Below are 27,270 nucleotides of genomic sequence, written 5' to 3' on the forward strand. Positions count from 1 at the left end.
CTGAGGCAAGAAGTAGTTAGAACTGCAAAAGTGGAATATTCTGGTTTAAGCAAAAGTAAAATCAGTTTTCTAACTTCAGTTAAGTCTCATTTAAGTCACTGTATTTTTTTGAAAGTTACAGATAGAATGTCCCTCTGCTAGGATGAGTGGGAATGGCTTTAAATTGGAAGGGGGAAGATACAGACTGGACATTAGGAAGAAATTCTTCATGATGAAGGTTGTGAGGCACTGGCACAGGTTGCCCAGGGAAGTTGTGGATGCGCCATCCCTGGAGGTGTTCAAGGCCAGGCTGGATGGGATCCTAAGCAGCCTGGTCTGATGGGATGTGTCCCTGCCCATGGCAGGTGGGTGGAACTGGATTATCTTTAAGGTCCATTCCAAGCCAAACCATTCTATGATAGCATGTTTTTTTTCAAACAGTGTTTTTTCTAGACATTGCTCTATTAAGTAATGATAACACCTTGTGTAGAGTATGATATGTACTGAACAGATGAGTCTTCTGTAATCATGTCCATGTGGTCAGACAGAGAAATGACACAATCAGTGGCTGTTGTGAAGTCCATAATAGCATTAAAATTAGTCCTTGGAAAGTAATAGAATATGCATAAGGCTTCTGGGAAATGTTATACTTGTGCATGTAGATGGGAAAAATATTCTGTAACCTGTTTTGTCTCATTACGCATGATTGATGGAATTATCTCCGTTGTGCCTGGTGCTGTAATAAAGGATACTTGCTTTCTGAAACTCCAAAACTAGTATTAGAGTGTTTATTTGCCTTTTGTTTGGGGTATCATCACATGTATTGTGACTTGCGCTCCCCTTGATCTATCCCAGCCTGAGAGCATGTAAAATAGGGATGAAAAAGCGTGGATCAGATTGTTAGCGTAGAGACAACCACATAACCATTCCAGGAAGGTTATATGTGGTGCTTTATTTCGAGGCCCCAGGAACCAGGGGTATGCACACCCAAATCAGGTTCCAAGACGATCCCGGCGCTTGCAATTTAACCCTTAAGTGTTTCACAATCTAATGTATATTCAACAGATTACATCATTTCTTCATGCACATGTATTTGAGGATTGTCTCATCATTTGTGTGGACACCAGCATTTCCTTATCTTCACTCGACTACCCTTGGTATGCTTCTGGCCTTCACAAATGTAGGCTGTGTTCAGATAAGGTTGTTAGTAAAAGAGTAGGCTCTGCTCGGATAAGGTTGTTAGTATATTCCTTCTAAGTACTCCCTAATACCATACTTGTGAAGATTATGTGGTTTTTGAGAAAACCATCACTGTCTGCAGAGACAGACACAAAGTCTGCACATACTTATCTATAAAGATCAACAAAATTAAATGCTAAACACAATATATATCAAATGCTAAATACAATATACATAACCTATAATTTTAATCTTATTTTAATTGAGCCATAATTCTTCAGCTAAATTAACGTTTTCCAACAAGATCACATGCTCCCCACCAGCTGTGGGGTGTAGAAGAGACATTCCTGGAAGTGAGGAGGAGAGAGTGAGGCCGGGGGAGGGGGGGGAAGGAAGGGAGGGAAAGCCTTACAGAAAAAAAAAAGCCGTTTAAAATCATAGAATCATAGAATAGTTAGGGTTGGAAGGGACCTTAAGATCATCCAGTTCCAACCCACTAGACATGCCACCAGATTAGGCTGCCCAAGGCCCCATCCAACCTGGCCTTGGACACCTCCAGGGATGGGGCATCCACAGCTTTCCTGGGCAACCTGTGCCAGTGTCTCACCACTCTTATTGGGAAGAAATTTTTCCTAATGTCTAGTCTAAATCTTCCCCTCTCCAGTTTATACTGGTTCCTCCTCATCCTATCACCACAAGCCTTTATGAATAGCCCCTCCCCAGCTTTCTTGTAGCCCCCTCAGGTACTGGAAGGTCGTTATAAGATCTCCTCCGAGCCTTCTTTTCTCCAGGCTGAACAAGCCCAACTCTCGCAGCCTGTTTTCGTATGGGAGGGGCTCCAGCCCTCCGATCATCCTTGTAGCCCTTCTCTGGACCCGTTCCAACACTTCCATATCCTCCTCATGTTGAGGATTCCAGAACTGGACACAATATTCCAGGTGGGGTCTCACAAGAGAGGAATAGAGGGGCAGGATCCCCTTCCTCAGCCTGCTGGCCACGCTTCTTTTGATGCAGCCCAGGATACGGTTACCCTCTGGTATAGTACAGATAAAAAAAAAAAACAAAACACAAACAAACCTAACAAAAAAACGGAACGCAACAAAAAAACCCAAACCCAACAAAACAAGACACAAACCGAACGCGCTACTCTGCCAGCAGCAGCGGCTTCGCGCATCCCGAAGCCGCCGGGGTCCACACCGCCCGCCCCCGGTCCCGGGCAGGTCTCCCTCGGGTTCCCTTCGACCCGGCAGGGCGGATCCCGGGAGGGGGCGATCGGAGCCCGTCCGGAGGCGGGACCGGGAGGGCGCATGATGCCCGGGGTGGCGGAGGGCGTAGCGTCGGAGGTGAGCGGGGAGGCTCGGTGACAGCGAGGGCGACGCGGAGCTGCGGTCCGCGGGGACGGCGTGGCTTCGTCCTCCCTCCCCGCTCCGGGAAAGGTGTGTGTGTGTTTGTTTGTTTGTTTTCCACGGGGAAGTTGTCCATGAGTGCAGCGCGTCCCCGTGAGTCCGTGGGACCCCGCGGCAGCTCCAGGGGGACAGGGCAGGGCGTCCATCCCGGGGGGAACAAGGCGTTTGGAATCAGGTTGGTGAAAGGGAGCCGCTCGCGGGTCCCCACGCAGCTTTGTGCGGGTTCCTGCGGTGCAGGCAGCGCTGTCAGAAGGAGCTGGCGAAGGTGGGGTGAATATAGAACCGCGGGGAAGGGAGCTCGGTGCGTGCTGAAAGGGCGCGATCCCGCTTGGGAAGGAAGGACGAGGGGAATGACTGAACCTGTGGGTCCAGGTGAATGGCAGCAGTGTGGTGGGAAGATGAAAAGTCTCGGATAGGATGCAGAAATGTGCAGCCTCTCTTCTGCTTGGGGTGCCAGGGGCTTGGGTGAGAGGGTGGAAAGACAGCAGAACTGTTGACGGGAATGTGCAGTTGGCCATCATGTGCCCAGGTAGATGAGGCCTGAGAAAAGTCAGAGTTTGAGCAGGGGTAAGGTCTGAGGAAGAAGAGATGGGCACTCACAACAGAGCTCTAGAAATGCTTGCTGTGGAAAGAGGGGGAAGAAAGCCCCTACAAATGGGGCATAAGATAATACGGAATCCTTGTAACTGCAGTAACCTAAAACTAGTCTAGCTCCTGAAAGAAGGCAAGTTTAGAAGCTTTGATAACGATGAACTATCCTGGTTAAACTATCGTGTTGTTTCCTAATACATGAGAGGTTGCTCAGAATAAACTGGAAGTTTCTTAACCCTGAAGAAATCTTTTGTAGCTTCTGCTGAGCTCCTTAGTTTTGCACTATGATTCATGGGTGTTGTTGATGCGGAAGTCAGAGGAGCAAATCTTATGGAACTCAAATTCCCTTTTCTGGTTCTTGTAGCAGTTTCAGTAGCGTCTTGACCCACAGGCTCTCTAGGAGGAAGCACTAACTAGAGAGTCAAATGTGAAGGCCCTTCTCTTGTCTGCGTGAGACATTTGAAAACACAAAAATGGCAGTCATTCTTGTGGTCGGGATGGTGTGGTGTTGGGTCTGCCTGACATGAATTAGTTTTAAGTTTGTAGTTCAGTTAGTAGCTAGTAGCTATGCCCCAAGGTTTCTTTCCCCAGGATTTCTACTGGCTCTCAAGGCATTGGCTGTCTCCATCAGACAGTAACTCTAATGAAGTTTTACCTGCTCCGGGGTATCACAGGGTCAAGTTCAGTAGTTGTGGGCTGTGAAGGCCTCAGTGTGAAATTTGTCATTATAATGGAGCTATGTTTAGTACTACTAAAAGCATGCAGCTTCCTGGCTGCCCATTCTTTCACCTCTTTCTGCCACTATTTGTGCCTGCCTCACTCTGCAGTGGAGCAAAACCAGTTTTGGGAGCTAGTTTGGTAAGAAAATCAAGTACTTCAGTAGAATTGGCTTTTTGGTGCTTCAGCTTTCAGAGCTGGTCACAGCTGTGTCAGAAGAGTGTCAGGGAAGAGCCCGAAGAGGAAGGGAGTGGGGCCACTTGCTTAAGCAACGATTAGCCATTGCCTTGGTTTTGTTGTGTCATCAGCAAATACTTTGGCATGAGGGCTTATGACTAATTGTACTTCCATCTTACTTTCATTACGTTTGTTTGGTCGTTAGTGGAGAGAGAAGCTGCTGGCTGCGAGGCACAGTTGCCATATAAAACCATACAGATGTGCCCATTCCATATATAGAGGAAAGGCTAGGAGAGCTGTGTATAGCGTTGGATATGTCTTGCCATCAGTGCTGTTGTGGTTTGGATCAAGTTCCAGTATGTGATGTGAGGATGTCAGGAAGAGATTGGGGACACCCCTCTTGTTACTGACAGCCCCTCAAGTAAGCTCCTCATTTAGCTCCCTAAGGGTTGCACTTCCCATACTTTTTAAAAGCTTGAACTGTGTCTCCTGGCTTTGTGATCCTTTTCTCTGCTCTCATCTGGAGTTGGTTTTTCATTTCAGAGGTCCTCCTGCCCAAAGAAACACTTAAACCCATTTATGTTTCTAGGTCATTCAGATTCCAGAATGCGTTCACAAATCTTATTTTGTGTGGTGCTTTCACTGGGAGACAGGTGGTACATTACCAGCACACTTTCTTTGTTTGTCTCTACTGGCTTTTACAATTATCTTAAACTGGGGCTGGGAACTCAGCCCAACAGTTTAAATGAGGTCTGATGGAACTTCAAATTAATGGCATTGTGAACTCACTGTACCACTACTACTAAGGGATTACTTGCAATCGTGCTGGTATTTAGGTTTTTCAGTAAAAAAGGAAAACGTTCACACTACGTGTTTTTGTATGACTGCACAAAACCTCCCATCTGTGCAAGATAAATGGGTTAATGGTTTTGAATATGGTTGGCTTTGCAGTGGCTCTGTTACATAGAAAAGTACTTTTTCCTTGTTCACAGGAGGAAAGTTGTGTTAGAGAAAGGAGAACAATCCTCAAGATAAATTCTTGAAGAAATTTAGACATCACTGTGATTTCAAGTTGGAGGTGAGATTTTATCCTTCAGTTTTAAGTGACCTATTCCTTGGCCTGTAAGAAACCTGTTCCAGAGCGGTAAAATGAATAGAAATCCTCTGATTACACAGCCAAATGTGTGATCTGCAGTTGGACCACTGTTCCTTTCCAGTGTGTCTCTGGATTTTAAAAATCAGGAAAGAAAATGTCTTCCAGATTAGGGGAAAGAAAAATCACTACATATTTGCCTATTAGGCTGGAAGCGTTTGATCATTAGTATGTTCTGATATACCGTATCTTTTCACTCCTTAATGCTGCTGGATACCTGGCCCCATAGAACTGACCTGCAGAAGAAGACAGCAGTGCTTTCTCTCTGTTTTGCAAGATCGGCTGTGAAGACCTTACATAAGATGGTGGGCAGTAGCAATACCGGTGACTAGCAGGGTTTGCTCACTTCCTGACCAAGCGTAGTTCTGACTTCCATATTCTCGCAGTCTCCTCGTATGTCTGTGTCCTTCCAAAGAGCTGCTCCTTTTCTAGCCACGTGCTAGTATTTTCTTGAGCTGTAAGGGTTAACATACTGTTTAGACTAAAATTTTATCCACAGTTTCCAGTCCTATTATACAGTGAGTGTGCATGGCTTTCTACAAACGTGCAGTAATAGGAAACTACTATTTGAAAGCTGTTGGTGGCTGAGAGCTGTATCAGTTTGCTAGCTGATTAGTGCTAGCATCTGTCCCTTTTGTCGGCATGTCGTTTCCAGCAGCCTTCTGTAGGCAAATTCTGCCTTACCTTTTATTTTAAGTATTGATGAGGGGTTTATGCGGTCTGTTTCCTGAAAGCTAAAAGCTGTGAGATACAAAAACTGCTCTTTTCAGTTAAAGAATACCCAAATACTAAGGTCTATGAAAAAGCATTGGGAAACTTTTTTTGACAGGGTGCTGAGTAAGATGCTTCTGTTTTGGGTGGAAAGAGACATATCGGTCTTGACTACACACTGTAGCTGGGTTCTTGATTTTGCTAACCTTTATCTACACAGGTCTGTCTGTAAATGCTCCCGCTCGCCTCTGTGTCCTCCAATGACCCTGGCATCTTTCCTCGCTCCACTGCATTCGTCGCATTGCTTGGTGCTCCCACCGGGACAAAACCCGTCACCACCCCATCCCGCAGGGACTGTCATTTGCCATACTGGAGCCCAGCACCCTGACTCTATACGGTGTTACCACAGCAGTGCACTGGGAATAAGGGGGCCAGGCAGGCCCTCTGTGAGTCATACCAGCCCCTATGAGTTGAATGAGGTGGCCCTGGAGCCCACATGAGGCCCAACCATGCGGGCGAGACAGCTCTGGGGTCACTCTGTGGGGCAGGGTCTGAATCAATGGGCTACAGGGCCAGATATAGGCATGGTGGCAATGTCAGGGGCAAGAACCTCAGCTTAAAAGCCCTCTCTACATTCCTCCCTTTCAGTTCCCTGCCTGCAACCTGGCTGCCTCGTACAGTGCTTTCTCCCCTGCTGAGCAATTCCATCTTCTGTTTTGCCTCACAGCTCAGGGTTTCTGGGTTGGTTGGTGCTTGCTGTTGCCATCTCCGATTCCTGAAGCCATACTACGTAGCTGCTGCTCCTTAGTGTCTCCTGTGCTGAGCTCAAGGGCTGTGGCAGAGTGGGGAGGCAGGTGTGGAGCAGAGCAACATGGGGAAGGATTCACCTGTCATGAGGAAGCGAAGGGGCTACAGCTTACTGTGATGGAGAGATGGAAGTTCAAAAAAAGAAAATTAGGGATGTGCTTTGAATTGCCACAGGACTTTTTGAGCTGAGAGGCAGGTTACAGCTCCCACATCACTAGGGTGCTGTACTCTGCAGCTGCGGGCTTTACAATATGTTTTGCTATTGTGTTTGTGCGAGTGAATCTTATCACTTTATTTCTCATATAGGCATAGAAATCTCAGGAAGGCACCAGGCTGGAGTGTTTTACTGGTGCTTATATAATGCTTCACTAAAAAATACACAAAATCATTTGAAATCCTTGCAAGGACATGCAGAATCTTATATTTCAACAAATAGACTAAAGACTTGTATGAAGTTAAGAAGAAAATTAATCTTCCTGAGGCTTTTTGGGTAACCTCAGGTGTCCACTAGCAGGTGAGTCATGTGGGCTGAGGAGCAGCTATCCAGCAGAGGGCTCTCCCTTCCCACGGCCCACACCTGGGTGTCCTCACGGCAGAGGTGCTGCTCACACCTGCAGAGCTCCCTGCAAGGCTCCGGGAAGGCTGCAAGTCAGAAATGACTGCTTCCACTTCAGTCCTGTATTTGTCCAAGCAGGCAGGCACAGTTTCAGTATTAGAAATCTCTGCTTTTCCAGTAAGTAATTTTTTATGTGAATGCTACATGAAGTGTGCATAGTATTGAATTTTAGAAGGAGTTCCTTCAAGGAGTTTAGGTGTGATCCTGATAGGCAGTGGTTTAGCTAAGTGCAAATACCACCTTATTATGAGGTGTCCAGAAGTGAACAGAATGAAACACACTATCCCTTAGTGTATGTATCCCTAATATGTATAGTGTGAGTACTGGGGGAAGCCTTAACAAGCAAAAACTTTAACTTAGACTCACGTTGTGTAAAAAAAGTCAAGTTTTTAAATGTGTTTACTGTGGTATGTGGTGTACCCTTTGAAAAGGCCACCATGCTTTCCCCATAGGCACTGGTCATGTGAAGGGCTTTATACAAACTGACTTGCACCTGCTTCTGTACAGTGGGGGCAGAACCAAAAAGCACATCTTCAAGCACAAGTGCTTTGTCTAATTTTCTGCTGCAGACTGCCTTATTCCAAGTATTTCTAGAGACCACTCTTGGCCATAACTTTACACAGCACACACTAGCAATTCGGAGTGTCACTTCCTATTTACTGTTCTTGATAAACCTGCTGGACTTCAAAGAGTAAAGGGATAAAAGAGGAGGGGTCAATGCAGAGCAGTGTTGTGCATGGTCTTTGGATTGTATGGCATGGCACACATGCTTTGACAACGTGTGTAGTCTTTAGGTCTGTGTCTTTCCAAGTTTGTTCTTGATAAAGCTTTTCAAGCTGTAATTTTCCATTGTGTTTGAAAGGAAGGAAAAACATATCTTTAGCTTCTCTGAAATAACAGTAACTAGGAACTGATTTATGTAAACTTTCAGCAGCTTTTTTTTTTTTATTATTATTATACTTAAGGGTGCTTTAACACCAAATTTATTTGGGAGTTATGCCCACTGGTTATTCTAGATTCCCTTAGCTCTAGATTCAATCTGAATATATTTAATTTTGGTGCACAAAATGCTACTTAAAAGTCTACCCTGACAGTTCTCCTTTGATGCTAGTTTGAGATTTTGTGATTTTGTGTATTTTCTTGTGAGTTATATTTCCAGAAGCTTTCAGGGAAAAAGCTATAGGTGCACCCTCCCAAGAAACTTGTCATGACTTTCTGAGAAAATCAAAAGCAAGGCTAAAACCTGTTGGCATAGAGGAATGGAATTATTGATCTGACCTTTTCCTTGAAGCAGTAATGAAAAGACTCTGGATCTTTGCAGTGTTAATCTGGGAAAACATCCTGGACTCAATGCTAAGGAGCATACTTAACAAAGTATTTAAAACCAGCACTTTATCTGACCTATGTAGAAATGCTCTAGACTTACATCACCTGCAGTGAACTGCAGCCCTGTCTGCTTCGTGGAAACTTCAGTGGCATTCTCTGTGCCTTGCTGAGCCAACAGCATGTTGCATCAGCCATGGTAAACTAACCATCAGGGCTGAAACAGAAGGAAGTGTCTGGCAGCACAAGAAGGCTGCTCTGTGGGGTGGATGTTGTGATTGATGCTGGGATGTGGCACACTGTCCTACACAGAAAGTACTATGCTATAGATGCTTTGAAGTAACAAACAGTTTTTTCCTGGGTGTGTGCCTCACAGGAAATGAACAGATCTGTTCCCTGCCTCGTGGGAAAGTGCAGCCTGGTTTCTGTGAGGGAGAACCTGGCTCTTGACTCTCACTGCTATAATAACTGTTCGCTGCTAAGACATCTCTGCATTGTCCAAGCAAAGTCTCAAAGTGACTCTTTCTGACAGGATCAGGAAATTTCCTTGCTCAGAGTTTATTAATATTGCTGTGCTTTGTAGACACAAAGCACACCTAAAGTAAAACATGAGTGAATTTTAAGGGAATGCAGCTGCATGTTTGCATTGGTGTGGGAGTTATTTCGGTGCTCTTGTTTTGTTTCAGCGATTGAAATTACTAGATGGAACTTCAGTGGTGTATTGCCATCAGTCATCTTGTAGCTTCAGATAAGACTTCAGCAGAAATGTTAGGAAGAAATGGAGCTTTTGCTCTAGCCCTACAGGTCTTTGCACTGCCGTGGAGGGGCCTGTGGTTTCCCTGGTGCTTTTGCTGTTGTTGATGGAACAGCTTGTTGTAATTCGCTGCCTGAGGTATTTCTTTTCTGCTCAGCTGCAGAGCGTCTGCAAAAGAACTAAACTGGGATATTGCTATCTCCCCACTACTCATAAGGGAGAAGTGTTGAGGGAGCAGTAGTGATCCTCTTAACCACCTTCGCTCAGTTTGTGCTTCAGTCAGGCTGTTCTGTCAAAGCTAAACCATCAGAAATGCTTCATATTTATTTTGTAGGCAGAATTTTCTGCCTCAGATACTTGAGGGAACCCCCTTTTTGGTGAAAATTTCTCCTTGGGTTGGTTTAGCTGTAACACAAAGCCTTGCTTCCTCAAGGATGTACAGGTGGGGTGGCAGTGCTGGGACATCCTCCCCTTTCTGCTTAACTAGTAGAGTAATTTGGCATGTGCTAAGGAGATGTTTGGGGTAACCTGTTGACAGGTTTAAGCAAGTTATGAGTTCTCAGGAACATGAAGCCATCAATAATTTTTTGTCAAGCCTTTTGCATTGGAATTAGGTAAATGAGGACATGTTATGGTTACTCATTTTCTTTGTTTAAAGAATTGTACAGGGAACATTTGGAAGCAGATGTTACCACAAATGAAAATAAATACAGGAGTTGTTCAGGAAGTTAGTAACCTTGACTACCTGATGTGTTGTATAACCAGCTTTGTTTGCACTAGGTAGTGCAGAACTGATCACCAGCTGGTAATCCATCCTCCAAATCCAGGTTTGGGGAGCTGGAGGCTGCAGGGATGGCCTGTGTGGTAAGGTGCCATCAGCTGCCCTGTGCTGGTTCCAGCCAGCTCCAAAGCAGATGAAAACAGCCCATGACACACCAAAACTACAACTGATCAGAGCAGCACAAAGTGTAGCTTGAATTCATTTAAGAAAGGATGGTTGTTGCTGGGGGCAGGAGTCCCAGAAAGGAGACACAGAAGGGCACACGTGAGGATGCAAAAGAAGAGACATGAGTCACAGAAAAGAACATGAAAAGGTAAAATGGGGCAGGAGGCCCAAAAGGACATATGTGAGAACAAATAAAAAGAGGCACAAAAGCAAAGATGTGAGAAGACACGGGAGATGTGAGTAGATACAAGAGGATATGCTAGAGGAGATGTGAGGAGATATGTGAAGAGACATGTCTGAAGCAGAGAGAGGAAAAGGTGGAGACATGTTGAAGTGGTCATTGTTGGGTATGTGGCTGGAGATGCTGTCTTAAAAGGAGGCATTCTGTGCTGCAGGATGTACCCTTGAGGGACTGTGACCTGTGCTTGCATAAGGACACCCCATAGCATCTGCAGCCCATGAAGGACCCACTCTGGGACAGGGCCGCTCTTGAGAGACTGTGGCCCATGGAGAACCCGTACCACGGCAGGTACACACCAAATAACTATAGACTGTGGAGGTCCCGTGCTGGAGCAAAGGAACAGTAAGAAACAAGGAGCAGTGGAGGAAAAGTGAAGTGCAAGAAGTAGCCAAAGAAACAGTTGTGCACTGACCCATAGCCTCCTACCTCACTGAAAGAATTGAGACAGACTGAGAGTGGCCCACTGTGAAAATAAGGGAAGTTGAGACTAGGAAGGGGGAGGAGGGGTGCTAGACTGAAGAACCTGGGGAAAGAGGAAGATGGGCATTTCCCCAAGTGTTTGTTTAACTGATAGTTGGTCATCTTCCCTCCCCGCCCCGCCGCCTCAGTCCCTGAATTAGTAATTAAAAGTTTATATTAATTTGTAATAAATAAAATTAAGTGAAATTCCTGAAGTCAAGAATGTTTTTCCTATGGCAGTATATTCATTATGCTGGGGTGTAAAGTGGTGTAGCAGTGTCATGGCCAAACAATACAAACCCCATGTGGATGCAATCTGGGTTGAGTTTCCCATCTTCATGTGTGAGACTGGCATAATGCTGTATCACTGTGTTTATGCTTTGGCATTTCCCGTGTACAGCTTTCTAGAGACGGGCCAGCACCAGCCAGCTGCAAGTGTTCACAAGTGGTGATCTTTGAACAGCAAAACACTCCAAAGTGACCTCTCTGAGAGACAGAGTTGAAAACTCAACAGATCATGAGGATGGCTTTTGTTCAAATAAACAGATGAAAATCTCAGTGGAGATTTTTTCAATTGAAGAATGATTGATCTGAAACAGAAAATACTTTTCTGTTATGAAGCTTTCTGTAGCAGACATAATGTTAGTTTGCTCTTATATTTTGTCTCACAAAACTTCTGTTTTTATCATTGAATTGTATGGATTTTATTTCTTTTAAGTTATGCAAACTTTTACCACAGGGGAAACAGGAATTCAAGGAGAGAAGACCCTAAAATGTTTTGCACTTTTCAGACAATTTAATATTTTTTTTCTTTAAAGAGTATATTCCTTGTGAAACCTCACTGTTTTTTTCTTTTTTTTTATTAAGAGCCTGGGTCCGCTTTGACTATGCAGGCTTTTAGGAAGGCATTGACACATGGATGACAATGCCCTTTGGTTAGATTGCATTGCAGGAGCCTGACACATCTTATTTCAGTTATAAAATCCTGGGATTTCTCGGAGACAAACTCAGTTACACTCTTCCATCAGCTTCAACATATATTTTTATGGTTAAATCTGCACTTTGGACTTCAGAGGTCTAACCCTGGAGACTGGTCAGGAGAGTCACACTAGGCTTGTAAAAGTAGAAATAGCACCACTGTGTCCCAGCTCTACTGCTTGGCAGAAGGGTATATGGGTGTTCCCTTACACTTGAGCATGCTGCTAGAGAAGGTCTGTCTCCGTGGGTAGAATAGATGGGAAAAGAGGAGAATGTGTCTTTTCAAGATGACTGCTGTACTGAAGGCTAAACAATCTTAATGTTTGATTCTCTTTTACAAAGTGTGGTTTTAAAATGGTGAAAGAAGGGGAAAATATTTTTTTCAGCGAAAAAAGTGTTAAGTGCTTTAAGTCTAGAGGCTTAAATATAAAGTTAAGAGCATGGCCAAGAACAGAGGTGGTGTATGAAGGAGCATAGTAAACACTACTATCTTGTGGAGCTTTGTAGCACGTATGGGACACAGGGTGGTTATCAAGAAACAAATGGAAGGCAAACAAGTACCATTCTGTGATTCTAGGAGCTGAGACCTCTTGACAGGAACAGATAATAGCACTGGGGTTTTAGATGAGTTCTTAGTTTTGGGGAAGGCTGGCAAGGTGGTTCCCCATTGGGGAAATGAAACACAGCAGCAGCAGCTGTCCCACTGTCAGGTGTCAAGATTATTAGTATGGCAGCAAACTGGAGGACAGAAGAGAATCTAAAATCCTAATAACTAGGATTGGTCTTGTACGTGTCTGGTTTGAAAATAGTGGACTGATGAAGATAAAATGGAATAAATGTTTTATTTTCTTACAAGTGGTAAGCACAGCATGCAGCCAGGGAAACAAGTGTCAGTCTTGGTTTGTGATAAACGAAAGGAGAGGTTTGATCATATTTTGTTTTTGAAGAGGAGTAATCTTTGCTATAGGACGGTATATCGTCCCAGATTCACCGCCTGAGGGAGGTGAGACTGCTGCTGCTCTGCGTCCAGGCAGTAGTGAAGCTAAAGATGTATTCAGCTGGCACGTACAAAGGACACCTATACACTACATTTGTATGTATGTATACATGGCTGGCCACACAGATCACAAGCAGACACTCAGAGCACTCACATAAATGTAGACAGCACCAACAGCCTCATCCTGCTCCTCTCTCTGGCTGGACAGGATGGAAAGCCACAAGTGAGAATATACATAGATGTACGTACAAGGTGGATCCCTCCAGCAGCTGGGATAAGACACTCATCCGGGTAGCTGCCCCTGGAAGCCAGTCTCCCTAGTTGTTGGCATCTGGACTTGTAAGCCTGACTCCAGTTGCTGGTACAAACTGTCAAACATACATGCACAGCTGTCCAGGACTTTCCAAGTCCCATAGCTAATCCCCTTGGGCTGTCACTCTGAGACACGCATGTGCTCTCACACCCAGAGACCCACTCATGCTCCTGGCTCCCTGGTCACTTTGCGTACTCAGGCTGGTCCACTTGTGCAAGCCAATTGCACATTTGCATACTCACACTAACTCCAGTTGCTTGCACTGCAGACACACGGGCCCACCTGTGGTCTAATCCCAGTTACTGCATTCACACTCTGGTAACGGACACGTGCACACAGATTAGAAAGCCCTCACCCAGGAGAAAAGAGAATAAGAAGACATGAGAGACTACGCTGATCAGGTGCAGGGCATGCCCAGGCAAGTGTACTGTCATAAAAGAACAATGCAAAATCTTTTATCCAATCAAACAAAAGTTTATTATGAGAATTTATTATGAGGTATTCAATTTTTTGCACAGCAAGGAAGTAGCGCTGGACGCGCGGCTGAGGCTCAGTCACATCAGCCAGAGGCGCACCTAGTGCAGGGTCCCCTCCCCTTTTATACATTTCGCGAAAACCGTTACAGTTTGCCGGGAAAGCAGTTAACGATAAGGCCCATCCGCCCCCGCCCCATCAGCGCGGGTTGGGGTGGTTCGAGAAGGGTTGGCCCAGGCGGTCGGACGGGCAGAGGAAGGGGTAGGGGGTGGGGCGAGCGGCGCCCTCTGGTGGGCACTGCCCCTCCACAGAACCCCGCACTACAGAGGAGCTGGCGTCACCAAAGAAAGACATTTTGGATCACCACCACCCCACCCTCAGCCAGAAATGCCAATAGCCTGTTTATTCCCTTAATAGTTCATCTAATTTTTGGCTTGAGGTTGGAACTGTTAATCCACTGTTAATTCCACCGTTTTTCTATGCCTAAATTGAACCCATCCCATGTCTGAACTAAAACATGAACAATCCACTAAATTTCAAACAATCATTAGTGTTTTGTCTTTCCTCCCTCATAGTCCATCATGAGGGTCTTTAGGGTAGCATTACATGTCCTTATTTGGCATTGTTTACTGATGAAAAGCCAACCATTCTTCCCCATTTTTCACAGTACTGACCAGCAAGCTATTTACCTGCTCTGGCCCTTTTTGCCTTCTTACATCTGCATTTTTCCTGTCTTGTTCATCCCAAATCACCTAAACCCCTCCCTTGCCACACCTTTGGTTCCTTTTTAAAATATTTCATAGTAAGTCCTATGCAATTCCAAACTGTTCTTTCTCTGCACCCCATAATATGTCCCACTCCTAGGCAGTGACCCCTTTAGTCTGAAGGGTGATCTGGAGAGCTGTGGATGGGTTTTATCCCCGAACACTGGGACAGCCTTGGGAGGAGCCCAGATAAGGTGCTGGTTCCTTTGGAGTCCTTGATCTGGGACTCTGCCTGCCATTGTGCTCCTGTGCTCCTCTGGATTTGGGCAGATGGGCTGATGGCCCTTGTGATGGGCCTGGAGGAGCCCGGCAGAGTATATTTGGACTCCTCTTTCTGACATTGTCCCTCTGAGCTTTTTGTGGGTGTGACATGAGCTTTGTCACATAGCTTCACAACTTGAACATGGGCTGTTGTTTCTGATGGGGCCCTGTGGGCACTGTGGCAGCATGGAGAAGCCAGGATGATTTTTTAAAGATGATCTAAAGGCATAATTAAAGCATGCCTGCATGTAGGAGAGTTCAGCATGCGAGTCTGCTGTAGTACTGTCCTGAGGTTCGTGGTCTGTTGCCTTCCTTGTCAATGTCTTTTTCTTCTTTCCTCCCCTTCAGATCACGACGATTGTCTTGGGAGAGCAGGCTCTGACGGGAGCGACAATGCTCAGGATGCCCAGCTGCTTGCTAAAACTGACCAGGGTGGTACTGAGCCACAAGCTTAGGGCTCTATTTATCCTCGCCTTTAAGTTCATGTCTTTTGTCTCCATCATGTTATACTGGAGAATCACGGAGGACCCTAATGGCAGGGGCCAGATCTACAGGTTGCCTGTTGAAATCCACTGTGCTCATTCTGTGCCTTCTCCTCCCAATGCCATTGCTGGTGGGCCCCCTCCTTCTCCAGGGGATGTGTTTTTTGTGGAGACCTCGGAGCGAACTAAGCCAAGTTACCTGTTCACATGCTCTGTGGAGTCAGCGGCTCGGACACACCCTGAAACAAGGGTTGTGGTGCTTATGAAAGGCTTAGCAAATGGTAACGCCTCCTTACCCAACCACTGGGGCTTCTCCTTGCTGAGCTGCTTCCCCAATGTGGAATTCCAGCCCCTGGACTTGCCAGAGCTTTTCTCTGGAACACCTCTGGCAAAGTGGTATTTGCAGGCACAGCAGCGCTGGGAACCTTATTTCATACCCATCCTGTCTGATGCCTGCAGAATTGCAATCATGTGGAAATTTGGTGGCATCTACTTGGACACGGACTTCATTGTGCTTAAGAACTTGAAGAATCTCACCAATGTACTTGGTACCCAGTCCAAGTATGTACTGAATGGGGCATTTCTGTCCTTTAAACCCAAACATAAGTTTATAGAGCTTTGTATGCAGGACTTTGTGGAGAACTACAACAGCTGGATCTGGGGGCACCAGGGCCCACAACTTCTAACACGTGTTTTCAAGAAATGGTGCTCCATCAGGAGTCTTCAGAGCAGTACAAGCTGCAGAGGAGTGAGTGCTCTGCCCCGTGAGGCTTTTTATCCCATTCGATGGCAGGACTGGAAGAAATACTTTGAAGTGATCAACTCCTCAGAGCTTCACCACCTCTTTAATAACACCTACGCAGTGCATGTATGGAACAAGAAGAGCCAAGGAACAAGGAAAAAGATCACATCCCAGGCTTTGCTGGCTCAACTCCATTCTCACTTCTGCCCTGCCACGTATGACATCATAAAGAAGGACTTTGAATGACAGTGACTCATGGGTCAGTTAAGTTATGTCGTCTGGGAGCCCACAACTCTCCAGCTGTTCCTTCACAAATGATCCTTCTTTGGAAGTGAGGTGATGGGAGTTGAGGATAAAAGCCATTTGTGGGCTATAGTTGGATCCTGTAGCTTCAGCTGATGTCTGTGCAGCTCTTTTTCTTGACTTTAACTGCCTACCAGCAACATTTTGTTTCTTTGCAGGAACTTTCTTCTACTCTGTTTGGTCAGGTAGAGAAATGTCAGGAGGAGAGCAAGAGCTGGGCCACTTGTGGCAGCCTCCATCAGTCTTTTGTAGGAGTAAGGCCTCTTCCTATGGCTGTAAACCTGGAAGAGGCCTTGGCAGAAATGCATACCTCACCACCTGATTCTCAGAACTTCTGAAGTGCAGTCCTCAAAGCGATGAAAGGATGAGAGAGCAAAGAACAGGAACTCAGGATGTGACAGAGGAGTCGCCCCAGAAAAAAATTAGAAAAAAACAGAGAAGAAAGGGCTGAATTCATTCCCTTCTCTTCTCAAGCCTTTGGTGGAGAAGACTTTCTCATGTCTGGTTTGAGCAGAGAGCCGTATGTTGCAGTCTTTGTTCAGTGTTGTAGATCTAAAGATGTGGAAATCTGCTGTGATTTAGAACATAAGGATCTGAGACTAGCTCATCATTTAGGAGGAGCTCTTGCACAGTGATGTTTTATATTATAGTGGCAAATTAATAAACTGCAATGAGCAGGAGAGTTCATCTAAATCACACCTTAAATTGTAGGAAGAGCTGAATTATCTTTTACACTGAATTTGTCTCTGTGACCAAACATCCATTGCACTGTATCTTTCAGCCCTTGGATGGATCCTAAAGGAAAGACATGATATTTCTAAGTATTTCCAAGGTTGCAGAGAGCATGGTAGGGAACCTGTACTGTCTAAACTTAAGTCTATAATAAGTCATTTATGGTGGACCTCTTCAAGTACTCTGCAATACTCCTGCTATTCACTGTCCAGGAGTATAGATCTCTCCTGGGAGGTCTTGAAGAGGGCAGTGGAAAGATTTACTCCTCTCCTTGAGCATCTTCCTGAATTGCAGTGGAGAAAGTTAACATATCTTTCACAAGGTGCTGCTGTGCCTTTGAGGTTTCCCACCACAGCGGCAGTTTGGTGGACAAACTGGGAGAAATCTTGTCCCTTGCCTTGATGGCCAAAAGGATGTGTTGATAGTTTTTCTGTTCTTGTTGGAAAATAATGGACAAAGAGCAGTGAGAAATGCAAATAAGGTTGAGACCATCAGCATCATTGCATCTGGTCCCCACCATACTCTAAAGGGGATCGCTGAGGCACATGAACTTGGCACTATGATAGGGTTAATGCAGATGAACAGAACTTTGGCCATCCCCTCTCCAACACTACTAAGAGATTATGATGTCACTATGAAAATCTTCTGCATCATCTTCTTACACCTAGGAACAGCAGTGAGGTGATCTAGTGGCCCATTTGATGACCATGAACCAATCAGATTTTCAATATGACCTGGCCCCAAAGCAACAGCTTTGGCCCAACCTGGCCCAAAAGCAACAGCTCTTTCACATGGTGCTTCCTGCAAGTCCTCTGAATTTGATTCAAATGATTTCTAGATGAGCAGCTGTCTGAGGTCTTTTCTGTTTCCCGGGTCAACCATAAGCAATGTGAGGTTTGCTCAATTTAGCCAATGCAAAAACCACAAAAGGCTGTGCATGCAACATTTCTCTGTTTGTCTCAGATTTGTCTCTTCTTTTTTGATAAAAATGAGAGAAATTGCCCATTGCTTTTACAAAACTGTTCCCTGTCCCTAACAGGCAACATGGCCATGGGAGCTTAAGATTGGTGCTTACTTTTTGTTTCATTTTTTTAATCCTGAGGTGTCCAATGTTGATTGGAGGCCAGTGCTGCTTTGATTGAAAACCACCCGCCTGCGAGTTGGGCAGGATGTGAGGTCTGTGCACAAGTAGCTACTTTGGCATAAAGAAGGTGCTGGAAATACCCCTCCAGTGCTGGTACCACATATGTGTCTGTATTTAGTGCTGACCCTTTGTTGTGCCCACCTTTATGGTAGATCCGGGAGGCTTTCAGGATTTTTAATGTCTGCAGCTTTCCCAACACTGAACATCTTTAGGAACAAAGAGTTTGTGGGGAAATAGCAGATCTTCATAGAATCATAGATTGATTTGGGTTGGAAGGGGGTTTTGATGATCTTAAAGGTCTTTCCTAACTGAAACCATTCTGTGATTCTGTGATCATTTATTTCCTGACTGTATAAACATTCTTCACCACACTAAGTGGTATAAATGGATGCTGTTTTCACTCCCTGCTCTCACTGTCACTACTGTGGGGTTTTTTTCACTGCTTTCTTTATAAGCAGCTGCAAAATTGTCATCCGTTGTCTAGTGTGTCATCAGTGGGGCAAAGTTTCTCCTTACTGGTTCCTTCTGTTCTGGGCTCTTCAGAGTGAATCTTAGTGAGGTAGGAACCCTTACCAGAGATGGTAAATTGGTGTTGGTGATTATCATAGAGGCATAACAGGGGACTCTACTGTGGCAATAACATGAACTGATTATGGGAGAGTTTGGGACCCACTGCAATAAACATCTGGTTTGATGTACCACTCCATATTCTAAGAAAGTGCCTTTTTGCATAAGTGGAATGTTTTTGTTGTTGTTGGTTTTGTTTGTTTGTTTGTTTTCTCTGTAGAGTCAATGTTCCAAGGTTTGATAAGGTGAGAATCAAACCAAAGCAGCCTTTGGTCTTTTTCACTTTGTTTTGTGAAAGAAAAATAAATACATTTTTTACCATTACTTCTCTCTGTAAAGATGTTCCATTTTGTTCTGTGAGATGTTGGTGGTAGGTCTGAGCAATCTGTTGTTATTTTGCAGAAAAGTATTTTAAAGTTGTGTCCTGAAGTGACTCACTAAAATTAGGAGTTTGGAATGAACATGAGACAAGTTGCAAGCATAAGCACATGTGGAAAGAAGGGTCTGTGAACCTTGACTACATGTGGATTTGAGCAGAGAAAACAGAGAAAAGCACAGTGTGTGGTACAGATTCCTAATCCAGCCAGGCATCACTCTGTCATTCATGACCTGCAGTCTATTTGGAGGAAGGCATTTTAGACTTATGCTAAAGGTGTGAATATTATGGAATAGGAAACTCCATGAGAAATTGTGTTGCTTTTTCCCTTAGTGATGGGGTAAAGCCTCCCTTAGTAGTGATGGTGTCTGTGCTCTTGTAGACTTGAAAGTGGAAAGCTTGTACTGGAGCCATTCAGTTTCCCACCTGCCTTTCAGAGCCTGGTCTAAAGACCCTGGCATTCAGGGGAGCATTTTGAGAGGCTGTGAAAGGACTGGTGAGGTCTGGTGTGCAGAGCTTTATTGTGACTCTTCCTGTTAAGAATCAGGGAAACATTTTTCCCTTGAGATGCAAAATAGTTGTTTGTGCTTTCTTCATTGCTGCTATGCAGTCAAGGATGATGGGAAGTGGTGCGAAGGCACTAGGTTTTCTTGCCCTGTCTCCTTTGTCCTAGAGATCATGAAGGTTAGCTGGTACACAGGTGTACAGTACATGAAGGGGAAACCAGGGGTGGAACTTGGAACTTGGAGATGGAATTGAACAGTGCAACAGAAATGGATTAAGGAAGGGTCAAGTACGGTAGTCTGGACCCAGTCTCCTGGAAAGAGACTGAATGATGATTATTTTCTCTGTGCGGACTGAGAGCTCTCGTGTGCTAGGAGCAGCTCCAGTGATCTGTGCTGGGGCCAGTACTGTTCAATGTCTTTATTAATGACCCTGATCATGATGGGTTGGAGTGCAACCTCAACAAGTTTGCAGATTATGCAAAACAGGGATTAGTGATTGATACATAAGGTGGTTGAGCTGCCTCTCAGAGTGACCTCAACAAGCTGGAGAAAACAGCCAACAGAAATCTCAAGAACTTCAACAAAGAGAGATGCAACTGGTGAGGGATAACAGTATGTACCTCTGAACAAGAAGTTGGACAGGAGCCAGGAATGTACCTTTGTCAGCAAAGAAGGCCAACAGTTTGCTGGGCTGCATTATGTAGAACATTAGCTGCAAGGTCAAGGGAAGCAATACTTCCCCCATACTCAGCACAGATGAGACACATCTGGAGTGCTGTGTCCAGTTCTGGGCTCCTCAGTTAAAGTGAGACATGAAAACACTGTAGCCAGTCCAGCAAGGAGCAACTAAGAGAGAAACAGACTCTAGCATGTGCCAAAGAGAGGCTGAGAGAGGTCTGATCAATTCTCTTGGAGAAGAGCAGACTCAGGGAGGGTCTTGTCAACGAGTATAAATACCCAGTGAGAGATGGGTGGGATAACGAAGACAATCTAGTGATGGGATGAAACACAATGGGCAAAAATTGAAATGCAGGAAATTACAATGAAAGAAATGGTGGTGAAACACTGGAACAGGTTGCCCAGAGAGGTTGTGGAGCCTCTGTCCTCAGACAAGGTCAAAACCCAAGAGGACACGGTCCCAACCAACATACTCTAGGTGACCCTGCTTTGAGCATGGGAGTTGGACAAACTATCTCCAGAAGCGCCTCCCAGCTTCAGCCCTCCTGTGATTCTGTGACTAGATGCAACATGAACTGAGGCCTGGAGGGCTCCAGTGATGAAAAGTCTGTGAACAGCTTAAGGTGCTTTCCAAAGAGCTTCCCCAGCATTGGCATCTTACAAGTCTGCCCGTGGTGCTGCAGTGCTTGGAAGGATATGGGGATGGGTGAGGTATCATGACAGCTCAGTGATTTTGTTCCATTTCTGATATCTGCCTCAGATGCAACATGCTTCAAATATAGACCAGACCTGAATTTGGACTCTATTGTCCTCCAGTAGCCCTTGTTACTGCAGGGAAGGGTAAACTGATGGGCACCTTTTAGTTGCTCCTCTGTTGCTGTTCTCTCAATTGTATCAGGCCTGAAAAGCCTCTCATGTAGCATCAACAGCTATAGGAACCCTTGGCTTTCTGTCTGTAACGTCTTTAAGTGTGTAAATAAAGGCTAGCCAGTGTTACAGGACAGGGTTTAGAGGAGCTTAATTCTCTGTGGTAAAGATTCTTATGGCTGGTGTCGTATATGGGAGTATATGAAAATTGCTTTAAGAAATGGAAAATGTGTTAACTGCTTGACTCAGTGTAAAGTTTTTCTTGTTTTCCAAAGTTACTTGATTTCAAAGGATTTTTTTTGTGTGTGTGTGTACTGTTTTACATTCCACAGCATGAGGCTGAATTTGCTTGGCCTCTTTGGGAAAAGAAATAGCCAAAAGCAGTGCTTTTACCATCGTGGGGACATGTGACAGGTACTTAGAGCAATACTCTCCTGTGGAGTCAGTGCTTGGTAGTAGCAGTGTCCTTGTCTAAATTGCAAGTCTCCAACACCTGTGTAACAAGATAGCACTGGTAGGCAAATAGTTGATAGGCTGACAATAATAAGAGGGAATTTTCTATTGGTTCATTTGCTTCCATCTGCTTCTTTCTTTCCTGCGTTCAGCAACTCGCTGCCCCTGCTACTCCTACACAACAAGCTGTGCAACCGATTGGTGGCATTAGAATGCAACTGGATAAAACCTCCACTGTCGTTATGTTGTTTTTTCATTTACAGAAAAACAGAATGGAAGGAGATTTCTTCTCGGGCTGTGAAAGAACCTGAGTATAACCTCTTTGTGCGGTTGCTGCTTGATCGCAGTGGGCAGCTGTGCAACTGGTGATCCTTTTTTTTCAAGAGGGAGAAATAGAAAAGCAGTTCTTCTGCTTCTGTTCAGCCAATCTGCACCTCTTGGCTGTGTCGAGAACTGGGGTTATAAGGGATGGGAAGTGTAGAAGACACAGGGACATTGGAAGGCATGAGAGCAACATGGAAGGTTTTTCTGAGGACAAGGAGGAGAGCCGAGGGCCTTATGCTGTTGATGAATGTGCCTAAGAACAAAAAATCCAAACTTGGGTTCTGTATCCTTGCCTCTGGCATGGCCATCTGTGGTCTTTTGAGTACTCCCTATGACACAGCGGTGTGTGGGCACGATGGGAATGACAAGGGAGGTAAATCAGCACTGTACAGTTGGCCACAACTGGAGAGCAGCCTCACATGTGGGCTGGCGGGTGCCTGCAGCCTGTCTGGCCATGGAGCTGCAGAGGAGGAGGACGAGAAGGAAGGCGATGTGCTGTGGGGGCTGGGGCAGAGGGTGGCACTGGGAGGCAGCTGAGGAGTGTCAGGATGTGCTGCCTGCCCTCCAGAGTTGCCTTTGGCTGGAGAGGTGCTGAGGCAGGCACCTGCCATCTTTCTGCATACAGGATAGCAGTTCGCCAGTGCCTCCTCCACCTCCTTCTCTGGCTCAGCTTTTGCTAAACCACAGAAAATGGGGCTGGGCTGGCCCTCCCTCCTGCTGTGGCCAGAGCAACACCAGCCCCACAGACCACGGGTGTGTGTCAGGGCAGTGCCCTGCCAGCGCTGCTGGGCTGCGGGCATGGCTGATGTAGTGGCACCACCATGGCAGAACCTTCTGGGATGCTCCATGCACCTGGGAGCTGCATTCCCCAATTCTGGGCAGTGCCGGGGGAGCACAGTGGATTTGGTGTGAGCTGTGCCTTGTTCTCCCTGTTTCTGGGCTGGGCAGGAATAAACCGTCTCTGTCAAAGGCATCTTTTGCTCCTGTGGGCCTGTGTCCCTCCCCTTCTGCCTCCCCAGCCCTTGGCTCTGGTGGCGTTGAGCAGAGTAGCTGCAGCTGTGTCAGTAAGAGTCATGCCAGCATGTTCTGTGAACATGGCCAACTCCTGCCCCTTCCTCTCACTGAAATTTTGGCAGTTCCTTCAGTCAGTGAATAGAGGGGATGGTCCCCATGCTATGAGGCTAAGCAGCCCTGGGCCAGAGATCTCTGATCTCTCAGCAGTCTCTGACTGCTATCTACGCTATAGGGAAACGTATCTTAACAGCAGTTTCAGCTCCTGTGGTTCAGCTGTGGGAAATGCCAATTGATTTATGGCTTCACATTTGTTTTTGTCTTTTCTGTCATGTTTTAATCACATTTGATCGTGTTTTCAGCATGTTCCATTTTTCTTGGAAGAACTTTACCCTGAAGCAAAGATAGGATCTGTGTAAGCTGTGCCAGCATCAGTGCTGTGAGAGAAATGCAGCCTCTCTGTCTTGCATTGATCCATATCTTCATAATGTTTTTGCAGGAGATGAAGAAAAAAGCTAGTTCACACCGGAATATGTTCCAATTCTTGTAGCCATAAGAGATTGTTCCCTGCAGACTTTTTCTTCAGTGTATTCGTACCTGCTATGTCATGGGCATATCAGTTTTCACCTTCCAATACATATATAGAGTATGATCTAAACTGCAGGCAGGCTCAAAGCTTTAGGTCAGCAGAGTTTGGGCAGCAGACCCTTTATAGACAAGATGATCAGTGGAGTGACTGTTGGCACGTTGCTTTATGCCCACTTCATTGTGGGATCCGAAGGATCTTACAGCAGTGCTGGAGCAAGTCGCGCTCTGTGCTTCACTCTCTGATGTGATGCTTCCATCCCTCCCTTCCCACATGAGCTAGGTCAGCAACATCCCACTCAGTCCACTCTCTGGCTGTTTCTGACAACTGGGAATAGCTGCTCCCTGTAGACATGGCATGGTGCAGAAAGAACCTGCTATTACCAGAGCTGAGCAAGTAGGGTGAGCCACTCTGAAGTTGAGGACGAGGGCACCAGCTAAGCCTGCATAAACTACATGGCTGCTTTTGACTGGGGTGGTGAGGAGCAGAGCTGGCTATGTACTGGAGCTGACATCTGACAGCTGACATGAAAGTCTGGTCCCATACTGGACAGAGGGAGTTCTGGGTTAGCTCTTGTGTCATTTTGCAGGTGGGGCTGTATGGGAGAAAGCATGTATGGATTTGAGCTTGATGAGAGGAGACTGTGCCCCTGAATTACCACGAGCATAGAAGATTCCTTTGTCATGCATGTGCCAACGCAGGTGGCCGATGCCTTGGCATGCCTACAATATCAGTGACAAACACAGAGCAAGCAGCCATTGTTGTGAAGTTTGCTAACAAGCTTAAAAGACCTTGGAATCATTAGCAGTGCTCGTGGGAATGTGGGGGCTTGTAGCAAAGAGAAATAAGAAGATAAGGGATACATCTCTACCATTAGTCATTGCTTTTTATCTCTGTAGTCATGGAAACTTCAGTAGTAGAATTTTATTGGGGTAGCTGTTAACGGGGCAGACAAGGATATATAAGCTATGCTTTCACTCAATAAACTTGATTTCATTTGTACCATATTTGGAGTCCGTGTCCCCACTGCTACAGGGCTGCTATGACTTCAGCTGGGCCACCACTCAAGTGAGGGCTGAGTATGGTTTGTAGGAAATTTTAAAGCTCAGGTGAAAGCCAATGCTTACAACTAGGCATTAGATTTGAACAGCAAATCTATAGCTTTGGTCCATTTTCACTAACCCCAACCAATCCCATTAGTATAAAAAGTAGCAAGGGACAGAATGCTTCAGAAGGAGTCCGAAACTGAGCACTGACTTGCCTCCTTAACCTTGTCACCTTGTGAGGCTGCTGCTAACAGCCAGGCTGCCAGCTAGTTCCAGCTTGTTTCTTCTTCTCATGAACTCCTGCTGCAGGCTTGTGCTATGCCAGCACTGCAGTAGACCTATACAAGTGGGTATTTTCACTTTTCTTTATTTCAGGAGAAAATTTAGTTCTAAAAACGTGTTAGTAAAATTGGATGTTGCAGGGTTCACTCTGGGAAGGTGAAGTTGTGATTAAGTACGAAAGATCCAATTAAGAGACAACTGCCTTCAAGCGTCCTCTTGTTCTGCAGTATCTTATGGATTGGTCTAATAAACCCATTGCACTTAGAATATTTACTCTCATCTTGCCTCAAATATTCACGTGTCATTCTTCTCTAGGGTCAGAAGGAGGAGCTGCAAAGCTGCTGCTAAAATGCTAAATATTAATTTTCCTTAAATACTAATGGTGGATTTGTCCACATTTGGCATCACTCTGCTCTTCCTTCCTAACAGACTGAATAGGTACCCTCTGAATGCTGGTATTGTCAAATATTACCTCTTCTACTCTTGCTGGTAATGTAAATCTGGAGAAAATGAAGATTGTTAGCTCTTTTGTGTGTGTCCCAAAAATACTCCAACTGTGTTGCTTTTGATCTGTGATATTGTTCAAGACCCTGAGTAGCTACACAAACACGCGCACACCCACACCCCCCACTCACCCACTCCCCTCCCTCCCGCAGTGTTTTTCTGCTTATATGTTCACAGACTTAACTTGAAGGGACATCAATAAACTCAACAGTACTTGACTCATTCTCAGAAAGACAATTGGAACTGGTGCAATCACTTCTTCCAAGGCTAATCAGAGCTATGTTGCTGTGTTTTGACTTGACGTACCATAAATGTTTAATAGTTTAATGGCATAAGGTAATTGAAGTTGCACTAAAATTATGCAACAAAAGACAAACCAAGATAAGATAAAGAAAGGAAGATATATAATGGTATACTTCAATTTAGCTTGTTAAGCTATAATTGGATGCTCACGACATCTTCTGGCCAATCTCAGCTGTACCAGATTCTCCAGCCCTGTCCCAGGCTCAATGCATTGAGCTCTGGGTCCTATACTAAGAACTGCAACTCTTTTTTTGCTTAGTTATTTGGCCATGGGAGGGACTGTCTAAAGCATGTTGCTCAGTTTAAGATACAAAACCATCTCCAACCAGTCTCTCTTGTAAATCTGCACTTACGCATGTTGAATGTCTTGTCAGTGTCTATAAATACCTAATTGAAGATGGGTGGAATAAAGAAGACAAGCCAGACTCTTCTCTGTGCAATACAGTGATAGGATGAGACACAATGGGCACAAATTGAAATGCAGGAAATTGCAATGGATGAAATGGTGGTGAAACACTGGAACAGATTGCCCAGAGATATTATTGGGTCTCTGTTCTCAGACAAGGTCAAAACTCAAGAGGACATGGTCCTGAGCAACGTACTCTAGGTGATTCTGCCTTGAGCAGGGGAGTTGTACAAACTGTCTCCAGAGGTGCCTTCCAGCTTCAGCCCTCCTGTGATTCTGTGACTAGATGCAACATGAACTGAGGCCTGGAGGGCTCCAGTGATGAAAAGTCTGTGAACAGCTTAAGGTGCTTTCCAAAGAGCTTCCCCAGCATTGGCATCTTACAAGTCTGCCCGTGGTGCTGCAGTGCTTGGAAGGATATGGGGATTGGTGAGGAATCTGGGAAGCTACAGAGCAATAGGCCTGGTATTTGTTGCAGGCAAGTGAGTAGAAGCTGCACTAAACCCTAAACTTGGTGTCTATATGGATAAAGGTGGTGTTTTATGAATGTGTCAGTGTCTTCTGTGAGGGAAGGTCAGCATCCATTGAGGGACAAGGGGGAACTCTATCATAAAATGAGGGACACCTGAATTTGACAAAGCCATTCAATGGAGTATCCAGCATAAGAGGGAGTATTGCAAAATGGATGAGTAAATTATTTGGTTAGAAGAGTGTGTGTGCAAAGAAGCATTCAGTAGCAAAGTCTTGGGGTGGGAGGAGGCAGTTCTATGAAAATCTCAGCTCCATTCTTATGGCAGCCACTCACGCAGCAGGAGCACTAGGAATTCTTAGCAAAGGAGTAGAAATCAGAACTGCAGTTGGTTTCCTGCCGCAGTGTGAAGCTTAAAGTGTAGCGATAATGGGGTTTCAATTTTTTTCTTTTGTTTGTGTTTTTTTTCATCCTGATTACTTTCTAATTAGATGGGTTTTTTTCACAGCAGAGCCCCATAACCCATCAGCTGCATGACCCTTGTTTCAGCCAGTGTATTAGCTGAACATATGACATCACATCCTCCCTGATTTGCATGTTATCTCCATGTGTCTAGACTCCATGTTTCACCATTTATTTTCAG

At 45.3% G+C, this 27,270-nt stretch overlaps 3 protein-coding genes across 7 annotated transcripts in view; 2 read left to right on the forward strand and 1 right to left on the reverse strand.

The window, feature by feature from the left end:
- Positions 1–3,881, reverse strand: LOC128851907 (uncharacterized). Its single transcript, XM_054064262.1, has 3 exons — positions 3,811–3,881; positions 2,294–2,682; positions 1–2,191 (listed from the first exon to the last, which is right to left on the reverse strand). The coding sequence occupies exons 1-3, from the start codon at positions 3,879–3,881 to the stop codon at positions 1,848–1,850; spliced, it is 804 nt and encodes a 267-aa protein (XP_053920237.1). The 3' UTR covers positions 1–1,847.
- On the forward strand, positions 2,455–27,263 carry A4GALT (alpha 1,4-galactosyltransferase (P blood group)). Of its 2 annotated transcripts, XM_054060174.1 has the most exons (3): positions 2,542–2,594; positions 5,042–5,127; positions 15,195–27,263. In XM_054060174.1, the coding sequence occupies exon 3, from the start codon at positions 15,240–15,242 to the stop codon at positions 16,314–16,316; it is 1,077 nt and encodes a 358-aa protein (XP_053916149.1). In that variant the 5' UTR covers positions 2,542–2,594; positions 5,042–5,127; positions 15,195–15,239; the 3' UTR covers positions 16,317–27,263. The 2 variants fall into 2 exon arrangements, with proteins under 2 accessions (XP_053916156.1, XP_053916149.1); XM_054060181.1 differs by lacking the exon at positions 5,042–5,127 and having other exon boundaries at positions 2,455–2,594.
- LOC104067406 (alpha 1,4-galactosyltransferase (P blood group)) overlaps positions 2,456–27,270 on the forward strand; it is a 29,852-nt gene continuing 5,037 nt past the window's right edge. Inside the window, exons 1-2 of one of the 4 annotated variants that reach the window (XM_054060158.1) lie at positions 2,542–2,594; positions 5,042–5,127. The gene's annotated coding sequence lies outside the window, so the exon portion shown is untranslated. Of the gene's footprint in view, positions 2,595–5,041; positions 5,128–27,270 lie in introns of all 4 variants that reach the window. The other 3 variants (XM_054060144.1, XM_054060163.1, XM_054060150.1) reach the window with 3 other exon arrangements.

The sequence above is a fragment of the Cuculus canorus genome, chromosome 1 (genome assembly GCF_017976375.1).
Source record: "Cuculus canorus isolate bCucCan1 chromosome 1, bCucCan1.pri, whole genome shotgun sequence".
Taxonomy (NCBI): domain Eukaryota; kingdom Metazoa; phylum Chordata; class Aves; order Cuculiformes; family Cuculidae; genus Cuculus; species Cuculus canorus.